At 47.4% G+C, this 15,116-nt stretch overlaps 1 protein-coding gene across 9 annotated transcripts in view; it reads right to left on the bottom strand.

The window, feature by feature from the left end:
- The window catches only part of MYO5B (myosin VB), a 387,835-nt gene that overhangs the window by 87,488 nt on the left and 285,231 nt on the right, over positions 1-15,116 (bottom strand). For all 9 annotated transcript variants that reach the window (XR_016387637.1, XR_016387636.1, XM_089895168.1 and 6 more), the window contains 2 exons: positions 6,277-6,417; positions 5,259-5,356 (listed from right to left, as the gene is read on the bottom strand). Coding sequence is in view for 7 of the 9 variants with exons in the window: in XM_089895168.1 (XP_089751294.1) it covers positions 5,259-5,356; positions 6,277-6,417 (239 nt within the window). In the remaining 2 variants the exon portion in view is untranslated. The remainder of the gene's footprint in view (positions 1-5,258; positions 5,357-6,276; positions 6,418-15,116) is intronic.

The following is a 15,116-nucleotide window of genomic DNA, read 5'->3' on the forward strand; positions in this document are numbered from 1 at the left end:
GGGCAGCCTACTTGCCCTGTTGGGTAAATGCAGATGGCAGCTTCTTTACTTCTAGGGCCCGGGAGGGCTCAGCAGGCAACCTCTCACCACATTTGTCTGCCACGCTCCCGGACAGCCCCAGATGCTCTTCTCCCAGCAGCTGGACCCATTCAGGATTCTGGAATTCTGCAGGAAGGACGTGGCCTGGGGTCGACTGCCCTGGATTCACATCTCTCCATGGGACACACCCTCTCTGTCCTCCCGTCTCTACGACCTGCTCGGCCCCTGGTCACGTTGCTCTCTTACGGTGAGTTGCACGTGGGCCAGAGGCCCAGGAGTCCACTGAGGCAGATGGTGCCCTGCAGTGGCCTGGGCTCAGCGGGCACTTGGTGGTGGGGAGACAGCAGGCATTTTCCAAGTGACTGAAGACCGCGAGCTGACCTTCCCCGGGCACTCACTCTCTTGGTTCCAATGCGCAGGGCTCGGCGTCCCGGGAGACGCCCTCATCCTCCTCCAGGCCTGGGCTCACTCTGACTTCCTCCCACCTCCCCCTGCCTGCCCAAGTCCTCCCTTCTTTGGACACCCAGCTCGTCCATACAGTCTTCCTGATGACTCCAGCCCCAGGGTGAACATGGCACTTTGAGCGTGTAAGGCACAACTAAGCGCTGAATTCTGCAGAGTCCTGAACACCAACAGTTACTTCAGAGGAGTTAATTTCATCTTTTTTAGGCAGAGAAGAAGCTCCTTAGTGGAAGGGTCTTACAGGACGAAAGGAAACACTCGTGCCGAGACTAGAACGTAGGCTGAACCTCTTACTATGCCACCTACTTTGTAATTTTGCTGAGGCCGCCCCAGGATTCGGCTCAGTTCTGGGATCCGAGGAGGACCTTCATACGGGTAGTGGTGATCAGTTTCATAAGAAGCTGTACGTCCGAGGGACATAAAGGCTGCCTGTGACCTTGAGAGATCCAAGGCGGCCTTTGGGAGGCAGGCTCTGCCGTTTACAGGTTCTGCTCCTCTCGCCTCTCAAGTGGTCAGCTGGGCCCTGAGTCAGGAACGCAACGCGGACGTGCTTGTCCTTGGGAAAGGTTTTCTGCTCACAGCAGCCTCTCCCTCGAGGCACCCTGCAGCCAGGATCTCGACTGGCCATCGGCTTCTTCCCTTTGCTTGGCACAACTACGGGGTCAAGTTCAACCTGCTGCACATGGTGGGGACGGGCAGCATGCTTGGCGAGCATCTGTGACCTCTAGTCCTTTGTGAGCTGTGGGTCTAGCTGGGGTCCCTACTTCCTCCACGACCTCCTGCTGCTTCCTGGGTGGAAAACTGAGCTAACTGTCACTGACAGGCCCTTCCCTCCTTCAAAGGACTATTACTCTTCCCCAGCACCCCCATCTCCTCCTGCTCTGGACCCCGTTATCATGTCTGTGAAAACTGGGCATGCCAGCCCTGGACCAGGTCCTGTCTGATGGCTGGAGAGTGGCTTGGGAACATGACCCCTGCTCCCATGCAGTGCTGTGGAAGCTCTTTGGGGGAAACGTCTTCTCTTGGGGCCCACATACCAAGTTGGTCCCATGGAAGGCATGTGGCAAATAATTTTTGAACTCAGCTTTAACATTCTTCCCTGCTTCTTGATGACCTCAGCAAAATCCCGTCCTTCCTCACACATCCTCTTCCCCGTGGTGGGGGAAACGAGCAAGGCTGAAGGGGAACTTGGACTGGCCTTAGCTCTGCCACCAGCAGCTAACGTCACCTTGGGCAAAACACTCTCTCTGGACCTCGTCTTCCTCACTCATTCAATGAGAGCTGAGAATATCTGCCCAAGTCTAATCTACTGGTTTGTTGTAATGATCCAGTGACATAAAAGAGAGGAAGCTGTTAGAAAAAACCCAAGAAGACAGTATACCAAGAAGATACTGCCATGACCCTCCCCTGTCCACACCCCCCAGGGGACACGTAAAGCCTGCCTTCTGTGCCTTAATCTTATCTCCCTGATAGTAAAGAAAACTCACTGTTAAACTCTCTCAGTCTGCCTCCCTGCATTAGTTACCAGTAACTGGGAGTGAAGACCAGCCCTTCCACCTATTAAATTTGGGAGGGCCACAGTGCAGACAAGCAACACCTAAGTCTGGACTGAAAAATTACCAAAGATATGTAAGGGTCCAACTGCTGAAATGTAGGGTTATACTCTCCTCTCTCAATAAACTGTGCAGGTTCAGCAGAGCCGGAAGCGCGCTGGACGCAGAGTGGGACCTCCGCCCGTGGTGCCGCCTGGTTGATTTCCACACAGGCTGCCTGGGGCTCTGCGGTGCTGTGCACGCAACACGCAGGAGTCCGAGGTGCTCAGGACCTCCCGCTTCTAAGATCAGTGGACTGGCCTTCAGGAAACCTGGCCAGTTCCTCCGACGAGCCACCCCAGATGATCACACACACCCTAGGCCACCTCCTTCCTGGACACTTCATGCCCTCTCGTCTCTATGCTGCTGTGGCTTCTACAGACCCACTGACAGTCACTCCTTCCATGTGGTCAACAGTTATTTGTGGCTGGCAACTCCTTAAGGATGAAGGCTACGTCTTATTCACTGTCATTCCACCTGTCCTAGCCCAGTGCTCTGGACAGATGGTTTCTGAATACAGGAAGAGGTAGAGAGAAAGACTTTTATAAAAGAGATGCTAACAAAGCACTCAGTGCAGGACAGCGGCTCTCCACTGGGGGCAATTCTGCCCTCCAAGAAACATGTGGTGATGCTTTAACATTTTTAGTTGTCACAATAGTAGGGATGTTCCCATCTAGTGGGCAGAAGCCGGGGATGCTGCTAAGCTTCTTCCAGCACACAGGACACCCCACAGCAAAGAACTCCCTGGGCCAAAATGTCAAGACTGCTGAGGTTGAGAAAGCCTAGTTTTAGGGGATGGGAGGAGAGATATAGCACTTTCCTTCCAGAATGTCAACAACATCATATATATATATATATATATATATATTTTTTTTTTTTTTTTTTTTTTTTGCGGTACGCGGGCCTCTCACTGTTGTGGCCTCTCCCGTTGCGGAGCACAGGCTCCAGACGCGCAGGCTCAGCGGCCATGGCTCACAGGCCCAGCTGCTCCGCGGCATGTGGGATCCTCCCGGACTGGGGCACGAACCCGTGTCCCCTGCATCGGCAGGCTGACCCTCAACCACTGCGCCACCAGGGAAGCCCAACATCATATATTTTAATGGCATACATTTTTATGCGTGTCACAAATAATCTCCATTACCTCCTTGAATTCTTCCATCAGGATAATTATTTCTTTAACCACAATGAACAGATGAGGAAATGAGACTAAGAGGGTAAAGGACTAGTTCGGGATTCGCCAAATAATTGGTAGCAGAGAATCCAGGCTTTCTGACTTGGTTCTGTATTTCCCCCCATTATCTTTACTGGGAGGAAGATTTTGGTCCCGAAGGAAAAGGAGGGTCTTAGAAAAATGGGATATTAGGACTAGAAAGTCCCTTTGAAAGTCCCCAGTGTCTTCTCTCACTTGGGAGGGGAGACCCAGCATGAGAACTCGGCACATGGCGGGCGTCCGGTCTGACGAATGAACTGCCCAAGGTCGCGCTGGCTGGGGGGCAGAGCTGGTGCCAGCCCTGGACTCTCCTCTCCCGGGCCCAGTACTCCGCTCCTGCCCTTCACACATAATCTAAGTCTTTCACACATGCTGTGTTTCTAACAGCCTCTTTTCTTCTGGAGGCAGCTGGTAAACAGATGCCACACGGGGGGAATTCCTAAGCGTGTCTCGGAAACTTGGAGGAAGGGAGAAGAATGAACCGTCAGCACGCTTCAAAGAAGGCTGATTTGACGCTGTCTTCCTAACCTTTTTCAGCACAAGGTTCCTGTGAGTGGAATTCAAGCTTTATTAACTGATACAAATTGCAGAAGGCAGTTCAGATATTCATTCTGAGAGTCAGAGTTGCCAAAATAAATTATTTCACAGAAAGAAATTATGCCAGGACCAAAAAGGAAATCAGAAAGATGGGAGGAAAGTGCTTGAAAAATTTAAAAATATCCCTTCTCCGGCCAGAGGGAATAGCACATGTGGAGGCTCAGGGTAACCAAAGAAGAGGCTGCAGAGGTGAGTGAGAGACCATTCTAAAGGCGCAGGGCAGTGTTCCAGGCAAGAGATGAAGAGAGTCTGAAACAAGGCCGAAGTGGAAGGGAGAGATGAGGGAGACCAGTGTGAGAAATTTTCAAGTAGACTCTGTGGGACTTTGACAACGACTGGATCCTGGGGAGTAAGGGAGAGGAAAGAATCAAGGGTCATGCTGTCCAGTATGGTAGCCACTAGCCACTTGTAAGTAATTAAAATGAAATTAAGAATTCACTTTCTCAGTCACACCAGCCACATTGTAAGAACTCAATGGTCACATGTGACTAGCGGCTACCATGCTGGTCAAGGCAGATTATAGAAGAGTTCCATCATCACAGAAAGTTCTACTGGACAGCACCGGTCTAGAGAGACTCCAGGTTTCTGGTTTGGAAGAACGAAGTTTGGCGGGTGGATGAGATGTCAGGAAATCATTATGCCATTTACTACAACAGAGACCAAGTAAAGAGGAAACATTCAAGGGGGAAAGGATGAGTCTGGTGTCAGACACGTTGAATGTGAGGGGGCCAATGAAGCTGCAGCAGGCCTGCAGAAAGGCTGGCTGGAATCTGGCACAACCCAGAAATGACAAAGATACTGAAGAGTCACTGCTCCCCACATTTGGGTGAGGTCAACCATGGGAGTGGTGACAGAAATGGAAGAAAATTTTTAAGGTAGGAGTAGTGGCAGAATTGGGGTTAGAGTGAGGGGAAGGTGAGCAAGTGTGGGTAACTCCGGAAGCCCAGCAGGAGACGGGATGTGAGAAATGGGACCATCTGCATCGACACACTGCTTTAGGTTATGCTTCCTCCATCAAGAAGCCTTCCCTGACCACTCCGGACATACTCCGGTCTCTGAACTGAGCAGTCACTGTGAGACGCACTATGTCTGCATTTAACGGCACACTTCTAAGTGGTTCTCGGATTCGTGGGCACATTCGACACCACTGTAAGCAACAGGGGATCGGGGAACTGGACCTTCTCAACCCCCTGAATCCTCCAGACGGCAGACAGGCGCAACCTGTATTCGGCATATAAACCATTTGGGGAGTGCAGGACCAGCTACTCATCCTGCTGAAGATTGCAGACCTCTGAGAGGCTGTGCCTGCCCCTGCTGCACCTGAACTTGTAAGGCCACACGAAGAGGCCGGCACTCACTGGAAGGGGAGCTTCTCGTCGTTGGGCTTGATGCAGCGGACGTAGTGCGGCGTTGTGGTGTTCAGGGTCTCCATGAGCAGGTGCAGGGAGGTGCGGAACTGGGGAGACAAAGATCAGCGACTGGTGATTTATTTGTCTTCAGCTTTGTGGCTGAATAAGGAACAAAAAGGAGCACACACAGACTGGTGGTAGTATCTCTCAATACTCTTATTGTTTAGATCATTCCTGTTTAACCCAGGACAGGGGGACACCCAGGGACCTGGTGTCAGACTCCAGCTCTGACAGCTGCCTGGTTGCATGACCAAAACCAAGGCCCTCCCACATCCCCGGCACCGGGGCTCCTCAAAGCACGTGGGGAGAGACCGCCTGGATGCGTCTCATTCAGTGCCCCGATCAGATGAGATAAGGTGAGCAAGTGCTAAGAGCGTGAGAGGGACCATCGCTGTGAATGGAGGCCCATGAGTCCTAAACGTGAGGCCCTGGAGCCCTGACACGTGGTGCCCGGGCATCCCGGGAATTACTGCCTTATAGGAAATGCTCAGAGCCGGGAATCCATCAAAGTATTAAGGTCAGTGGTTGCCAGGGGCTCAGCAGGCACTCTCTTCTCTTGGGAGACACACTGGACATAAAATCCCACAGCAAACCCACAGCAGGAGCTGTCTCTCAGTTTCTGGGTCCCCAGGCTATTGACCCCTCCCTCAACAACTGCACCTCTAGACCTCTGGCCTCGCCCACAGGTGTCTGTGGTCCGGCAACATCTACAATCCCCACAAGGATTAGACGCATCGTGTGGGGCTGGAGTCATCCTCTTTCTCTCTCCTGCCAGCTCCCTCAAGAGAAGGTTTCGCAGTTTCCTTCTTCAAAGGGCACAGAAAGACCGGGCTGGGTGCTGGGGATGCGGAGGCCGAGGCCACTCTGGCCTCCCTCTGACTCTGCACCTACATCCTTCGTCTCCAGAGAGGCAGCCCCGCTACACGTGCCAGGGCCCACAGCTCCCGCCATGAGGCCTGGGGCTGACCTGGTGGCCCACGGTTTTCTTGTGCTCCTTGTTGGAGGCTTTCAGGGGGGGTCTGGAAGAGCGAACGCTGATCTTTGAAGACGTGGTGGCAGCAGGAGCAGAGTCTTTGCCATCGTGGAACAAGTCAGCCACCAGGGGGAGCTAGAAACAAACACAGAGAACAAGTTCTTGGACTTTATGCTGCTTACACTCTTTCCAAGTAGCTTTCCAATACACGCCTGAGAGAACTGGAAATACACGTCCACATTATTCCTAATAGCGTTACACATGTACAGCATTATTCCTAATGCCCACAAAGCAGGGACAACCCAAATGCCCCTCAACTGATGGACAGATGAGCAGAATATGGTAAATACACGCGATGCAATATTACTCAACAAAAAATATAAAGGAATGAAGTCCTCATACATGCCACAACCTGCGTGAACCCTGGAAACACGCCAAGTGAAAGAAGCCGGACAGCGAGGACCGCACAGTGTGTGATCCCATTTACAGGAAATGTCCAGGGGACAGAAGGTCGTATACGGTTTGCCAGGGGCGAGGGGAGGGGCAAAGTGAAATGCCTGCTGATGGGGACAGAGTTTCTTTTTGGAGTGATGAAAATATTCTGGAATTTAGCATGGCGATAGTTGTACAACTTGGTGAATATACTAAAACCACTGAATTACACAATTTAAAAGGGTGAACTTTTGGTATAAGAATTATGTCTCAATTTAAAGAAAGCAAAAAAGTAATTTTCCCAGACAATCTCACTTAACCTTTACCTACAAAGATGGGCAAAACTTCTTTCCCTTCTGGTGTGGTAGAAGGTAGCTATGTTCTAAGAAAACTGTTTAAATTTTTCCATACTTATTATTACTGGGTCTTGTAAAGTTATTTAACTTCCTTAAGCCTTATTTTCTTCACCAGTAAAATAGGGATAAGAATGTACCCATTATGTGGAGTTGTTATGAGACTAAATAAGAATACCTCTCTGTTAATGCACTGTGTGTACCAGGGTGAAGATCAGACCATGTGTGAGGGGCAGGTGGGAGAGAGAGTCCCAGCCCTCCCCCGTCCCCTACAAAACTAGTCCTGCCAGCATCCCTTGGGGAAGTGGATGCTAGGGATAGAATCAAGTGTTGTAAGGCCACTACCACATGCCTGCATGGGGGGAGGGAACAAAAGGAGCCCCAGGCCCCACTCTCCAGCCCTGAGCCACTCCCAATCCCAACAGAAGAGAGGCTCAAATGCTTGTGCCTCCGTGTCCAGGCTCTGGTCCGTCACATCCCCTGCACCTTTCTTCCCACAGCCCCCATAACGATGCTGTCTCCCATCTCCTCCCGCCAATTCTGAATGCCCTGAGTCTGTCTTCTGGGGGCTCTGCAATCGGATCCCACTCACCCCCTCTCAGATAATACATTTTTTCTTTAAATTAATTTTTATTGGCGTATAGTTGCTTTACAATGCTGTGTTAGTTCCTGCTGTGCAGCAAAGCGAATCAGTTATACGCATACATGTATCCCCTCTTTTTTAGATTTCCTTCCCACTTAGGTCACGACAGAGTATTGAGTAGAGCTCCCTGTGCTATACAGTAGGTTCTCATTAGTTAACTATTTTATACATAGTAGTGTATATGCGTCAATCCCAATCTCCCAGTTCATCCCACCCCTGCTTCCCCCCTTGGTAACCGTAAGTTTGTTCTCTATATCTGTGTCTCTATTTCGGCTTTGCAAATAAGTTCATCTCTACCATTTTTCTAGATTCCACATATAAGCGATATTATATGCCATTTGCTTTCCTCTTTCTGACTTCCTTCACTCTGTATGACAGTCTCTAGATGAAGTTGATCACTTTACTGTCACATAAACCACCACGCTTGTTATTCCCACCTTTGCTCACCATTATTCTTATCTGAAACACCCACCCCCTTCTCCTACCTGCTCATCCCGGGAGTCCCATCTCTCAGGGTCTGGCCCTGCTTCCTCCACGACCCTTTCCCAGATCACTTCATCCACTAATTTCTGCCTCTCCCAGGCTCAGCCTGTGCCACCTGGGTACCACCCGAGTCTGTGCTGGGCCCTGAGCCCTAGGCTTGCTGAACCTACAGCCTCCTAGCCTTCCCCACTGATGGAGGATGAGAGCTGAAGAGAAGACTAAAGGAGAAAATCCACATGAGTACAGAGAAGAGTGCCCGGCATAGAATAAGCACTCATACATTATCTAGTTTTATTATTTTTATTGGGGGTATATATATATATATATATATATATATATATAATCTGTCTACATTGTGAAAGTACAGATGCCTGAGAAAGTTATATTTTTGAGCTGTAGAGGAAACAGAATCATAGAATTTAAATCTGGAAGAACCATAAAGATCAACCCTCAACTTCCTGTGGCAGGTGAGGAAAGAGCAGCTCTGGGAGGAGGGCCCTACCAGACCCTGCTTCAACCCCCAGTCGCCCCACAGCAACCACAGTGGGCGGCATCAGGTCGCCCAGGGCTCTTGGTTAATGGAGGAGCCAGGGCTGGAAGCACTGACCACGGCCTCCTCTCTGAAGACCTCTTCCCTGAGATTCAGCAGGTCCACATTCCTCCGACTTTCTGCCTACTTTTCCCAATGTGTTCTTTCCCAGCACCTTTCGCTGGTCCATCTTCTGCACTTCTCTCCTTTGAGTTGCTGATCCCCAAAACTGCATCCTCACCACTTAATTTTTCTAACACTCATTCCCTGGACAGTATCCTTCATGCCCATGGCTTCAACTGTCACCTTCAAGCCCGTCTCTCCATCTTGATTTTCTTCCACTGCCAGGGTCCATAGTTCTAACCATCTGCTGAATATCCTGCTTCTCCTCCCTCTGGGTGTTCCACTGGAAACTCCAAATTCAACATGGCCCAAACCACCACCACCTGCTGTCTTCCCAGATTTAGGTTAGAGATCCTGCCATCACCCTACTTCTCATTCCCATCAATCACCAAGTTCTGTCCATGGTTAAGTCTCAGCAGTCCTTTCTTGATCAACCAGAACATCGCTGCACTGGTTCAGGTCCACCTGAGCTCTCTCCTGGGTCACTATAGTCACCTACAAAACTCGAGTGCCCTACCTCCAGGCATACGTTCATACAAACACATTCTACCCCACAGCCAGTTTTCTCTAAATCCAAACCATACCCAGTAACCCCCTGTTTACAGACCTGCTGGTCCTCACTGACCATGGCAGAGAGCCACCATCACACATATTAACTGAGAACAGGGGTAGGGGATGGAGGGGTGGGGGGAGAGGACAGCCCAGGCATGGGGACTCTGTAAACTGGTGCTAGAGAGCCAAGGCACACGTGAAAAAAGGTCAGGTGCCCAGGCAGAGTGGCGACTAGAAATTTCCATAGGGAAATAATTAATGGGAGGCTGAAGCCAGGTTCACATTCTAAAGACATCAGTGATTCAGTCTGCCAAGTCTAAACAATATATAAACTGATTAAATTATTCTAATTCATATACTTTCAGAAATAGACTTCCAAAATGTTTGAGTCTTGGGTAGAAGTTACCAACTGCATGACTACACTGTTTAAGGGGTCTAATGTACTGAAATCGTTAGTAGTGGCTTTTTCTGTGAAAAATCTGTTAACTTCTAAGGTCAGGAGCATGTATCAGAACCACAGGAGGAACTTTGAAATCGGATTCAATTATAAGAGTATTTTAAAACGTAAGCCGCTTTCTCTTGCTTCAATCAGAAAAGCTATGCCTTTTTTTTTTAATTTGACATATTACAGGATTTATAACTTAAGAACAAAAAAGGAAAACTTTTGTTCAAGGCAGATTTTAATCTACACTGGCACTGTGCTATAATTTGGGAACAACCAAGGTTTAGTCTGGAGAATTTGAATTTTATTTTAAAAGTTATGTTTTAGGGCCTCCCTGGTGGCGCAGTGGTTGAGAGTCCGCCTGCCGATGCAGGGGACACGGGTTCGTGACGCGGTCCGGGAAGATCCCACATGGCGCGGAGCGGCTGAGCCCGTGAGCCATGGCCGCTGAGCCTGCGCGTCCAGAGCCTGTGCTCCTCAGCGGGAGAGGCCACAACAGTGAGAGGCCCGCGTACTGCAAAAACAAACAACAAAAAAGTTATGTTTTAATTGTAGGTCCCTGCTATTGAGACCGCATTTGGAAGTGGTACGGTCCCTGGGATGGAGAAGAAGATGAGTTTGTTGGGACTTTAAGGAGGAGGGGCAGGCTTTACATCCTATACAGAATTTGTGTGATAAACTCAGTAAACGTACAGAGACATCTAATTTGACCACAGGACTGAAAGACGGACAGGCACCATGTTCAACCTCAGGCTGCAGGCAGTAGTAAAAGACCAGGACAAGGGGGCTGGGCCAGACACGGACCTCCTTGTCCCAGGAGTGTCCCAGCTGTAAATTAACCCCAAGTCCCAATGAAAAGTAGTTACCAAGTTCCTGTTTGAAAAAGGATTCATGCAAAGGAACACATTTCTGAGTGAGAGAAAAAAAAATTTTTTTTTAATTGACTAACTCCAGTTCTGCTATTAGAGTGACTGGAAAGTCTATTTACCAGACGACCAACCAGTACTAGAAGTACTACAATTCATCTTAGGGCAGCCCTCAGAAACACGATCCACCTGGGCCTTTCTAAAAATTTACTCTCTTCAGTCTTGAAAACACTTAGATAAAACCTTCAAACAAACCAAGTACTTCCCTGATACTACTTGTCACTTATTTCAAAGTGTCCACAGGTACTGGCTTTCGTGCTCTCTGCTATTCAAGTCTATATATAGATTTTAAAAGCCTGAGGCAGATCTATTTGAAAAGGGATTAAAAGAAGTATGAAAACACTTTCTAAAGACCACTTGACAGTTTAAGAAAAATGTCAGTTACAGGTACATACATAGCTGTTACCTTGGAAATCACACCTATTCATTTCCATTTATATGAACATAAAATATCTTTTCTTTAAAACAGACACGTGAAACTAAAATAAGACACACTATAATAACCATTTGATTGGAATCTCTTGTCTAGAATCTTATCTTTAAAAGCTACGGCTGTAAACAAAGTAACGAACACATTTTCTTTTCAATCAATTCTTTTACATGGTAAATGCTACCCTCTGGGGGAAAAAAAAATCAAACTTTTAGGTAAGAAATATTCTGTTTAAAGGGGTTTTGAAGAGGATTTGGAGGAAAAGTCTCAGTACTTCATTTGTTTAAAGAAGGAAAGGGGGACCTTCCTGGACTGCAGGGAATGATTATCTTGCTTTACTGACTAAAGTTCTCTCTCACATAGTTACCTATTTATTCTAAATGTTGGTAGAGGCGTTTTAACTACCAGTACAAACTGATTTTAAACAGGAAGCATTCCAAAAACACTTAAAAGCAAATGTTATATAGTATGTTGACTCAAAGGTTATTATATAAAAAATAAATTAAAATTTAAAGCAAATGCGTTTGCTCAGAATGAAATGTGTGTATAACCTGTAAGGAAGCTAGCAGCATGGAAAGCAATGGAACGCATGCATTGTCACCCTTGATGAGCTGAAGTTGAGGGAGAACAGAGATGGGGGGAGATGGAGTTTGGGCCTTGTTGGAGCTACTCCATCCTGACTCCTGGACCTCCGGGATTGTCATGGCCCAGGGTAGGCAGCTTTGGGCTAATATGGTCTACTTGGCCTCTGGACCACATTGGTCTCGAGATCCCTTCCGCTAGGATGGCGTGGAGAGATGGCATCAGGGCTGCCTGCCTAGGAACACGGCCCAGCGTGGCCCTCACTGCCCAGCACCTGCTGGCATAAACTCTGGACCCACTGCCTATCTCTCTGACTTACACTCAGCACTGCCCCAGAAGAGGAAATCTCCAGAAGAAAAAAATTCTCCTTTCGAGATTTTTTTTTCAGATTGATAAAATATTGCTTTTTACAATAAACACTAAGAAGGAAAACCCTCCACCTTTAGCATCTAAAACAAATCAGTCTGTTAACCTGAAATCATGTTTTAAAGAGGCATCTCTTAAGTCTCTATTTATAGCTCTCTGACAGCGGAGAAAGCAATTAGCTATATTATAGCCTCTTAGGCAATGTAACTGGCTTTACTAATTACATTCTCATTAACACCGTTTTATCTCGCTGCTCTTAGTGGGAGCTCTTCAAACATCCTTTTGGCTGATAGGGTATATGGTAGTCTTCCATCCCATACTGCTTAATTTTTCACAGTAATTTGTTAATTTCTTATCAGGGATGCCACACAAAAGAAAAAAGCTAATAGGTCTCCCCCCAGATAAAAATACTTTAAGTAAAACTATGGGTTTACCTACAGGATCTAAGATCTAGCTATGCTTAGTGACAAGAAAACCAATAAAAAAATTGGGCATTAACTGGATACCATAGGCTTGCATCTTTCCAGGTCTTTATTTTTCTCTCTGCTTTTAAGTGCGCCTTAGAAACATAAACCTTGTGGGACTACTGTGAAAAAAAATTAAAGAAAACGATAGAGGCTCATTTTAAACTATGAGTTTTAAAAATGCTACAATGACAGACGTCGCCGGAGGTGTCCATCTGTCCAAATGATTTAAAGCACATTTCTGATCACTCTGATCCGTAGCTGCAGTCTGTGGAAATCCCATCTGTAGGTTTATAGTGACCTAGTGTCGATCTCTGCTTTCCCTCCTCTGGGATGTCTGAAGTGGGTCCAGGGTGGAGAGTTCTCAGCACTCCCTCCTCCTGCTGGGGTCTGGTGGGCCTAGAAGCCTCTCTCGGTTCATCTCTGAGTACTGCTGGTCACCATCACAGCACCTCTGAGGGTTTGCTGGGATGGAGGTGCAAGGGTCTGACAACAAGGTCATTGGTTCTTTAGAAATGTTAGTTGCTGAAGGGGGAGGCTAGAGTTGTGGCAGGTGGACAGGGAACAGAAAGGAGTTGGTACCATTTAAGAGTAGATCACAGACCTATTTTACACTCCAACTTAGCAATACCTCTAGACTTTTGAAGTGCATATTCTTTGAACTGTCAATTCCATTTTTAAACTTTTACAGACATAACTATACAAGTAAGCAAAGATATATGTAAAGGGCATTCCATGCAGTATTAGTTGAATTAGCAAAATACCAATAGCTGTTTATAAAAAGAAAAGAAGTGGATATGTACTCACGTGGAAAGATGGCCAATGGTAAGTGAAAAATTAGAGAGGACAATGTATAATGCAATTCATTTCAATCTTTTTTTTTTTTTTTTTTTTTCTGGCTGTGTTGGGTCTTAGGTGCTGCGGGCTTTCTCTAGTTGTGGTGAGCGGGGGCTACACTTCGTTGCAGTGCGCGGGCTTCTCATTGCAGTGGCTTCTTTTTGTTGCGGAGCACGGGCTCTAGGCGCATGGGCTTCAGTAGTTGTGGCACATGGGCTTAGTTGCTCTGCGTCACGTGGGATCTTCCCGGACCAGGGATCAAACCCGTGTCCCCTGCATTGGCAGGTGGATTCTTATCCACTGCGCCACCAGGGAAGTCCCCATTTCAATCTTAAAAAGATGTACCAGTATGTTTGTATCATCAGAATGGGAATTCATCAAAAGGGAGGTCAGGAATGGGAGAGAATACTTTCATTTTACATATTTCTATACTATGTGAATTTTTATAAGCCTACATTTCATTTCTAATAAAAACTCAATCTACAATGATACCCCTATTTAGAAAAGAGCTAACATGGCAGGCCTGAGACTGCCATCCTAGAAAGGCCTGCTTACAAGGTTGACCCTTGGCTGGTGTCTGGAAATGTGGATTTTGAGAGGGTTTTCAGCAGTCCCTGATAAGAATGGTTTACTGAGCCTAAACTGTTTATGCAAACAATATGGCTTATGCTGAATGAACCTGCTTTCCTTCTGGGAGTCTGGAATTTCAGTATGTGCTAGGCAAAGGGTGCCCACGTCACTGACTCTCAGTAGGGAACACTAAGTGCCCAGGCTCAGGTGAGCTGCTCTGGTAGACAGGTCACAGGCATCATCACAACTCAGTGTGGGAATTAAGTATATTCAGTGTGACTCCAGCGGAAGAGGACTCTGGAAGCTTGCACCTGGTCTCCCCTGGACTTCACCCCGTGCACCTTCTCCCTTTGCTGATTCGCTTTGTATCCTTTTGCTGTAATAAATCATAGCCATGAGTACTACAATATGCTGAGTTCTGTGAGTCTTCCTAGCAAATGGTTCAATTTGGGGGTGACCTTGGGGACTCCCAGCACATTCCTATTACTCTTTTCCATAAAACCTTCTTCTTGACCTTCACAGCATTACCACAATTTTTGATTAAACTCTATATCTTTTCACTAGACTGTAAGTTCTGTGAGGTTAACTACATACATTTGTTACTACTACATACCACACAAATATTCAATAAAGTTTGTTAAATAAAAATAAGAAAAAAAAATCTCACTGACTAATAACAGATGATCTGCTGGAGAGAGAGTGTGAGCGATTCCCTTCTAGATTCTGGGATCCCTAAGAGACACTCAAAGTAAGACAAAAATCAATGGCAGAACCAGACGCTGCCATGCCCCTCACTTGTGCTCCCACCTGAAAGGAGAAACTTGTAACAAAAGTTTCTCAGCCCTCTAAGGCCAGTGTCACAGTAACAGGAGGTCACAGGCGTCTAACTTCTAAGACGCACACAATGAGGACACGTGCTCCTCAGGGCTCAAACCATCCACTGCTACTCTCTCCCTGTGGCTTTTCTCCCGTTCCCCACCTCCCTTGCAAAGAATGGAAAAAGTCACGTCAACCACCATGGACTAGAGGGCTGGACACCTGGCAAGCCGAGGGGTTAATCTTGCACTGACATGCACATTTACCCAAAGCAAATTTGTCTTAG

This window comes from Delphinapterus leucas, chromosome 14 (genome assembly GCF_059928025.1).
Source record: "Delphinapterus leucas isolate spDelLeu-1000000601 "Yukka" chromosome 14, BTC_Dleu_Yukka2, whole genome shotgun sequence".
Lineage (NCBI taxonomy): Eukaryota > Metazoa > Chordata > Mammalia > Artiodactyla > Monodontidae > Delphinapterus > Delphinapterus leucas.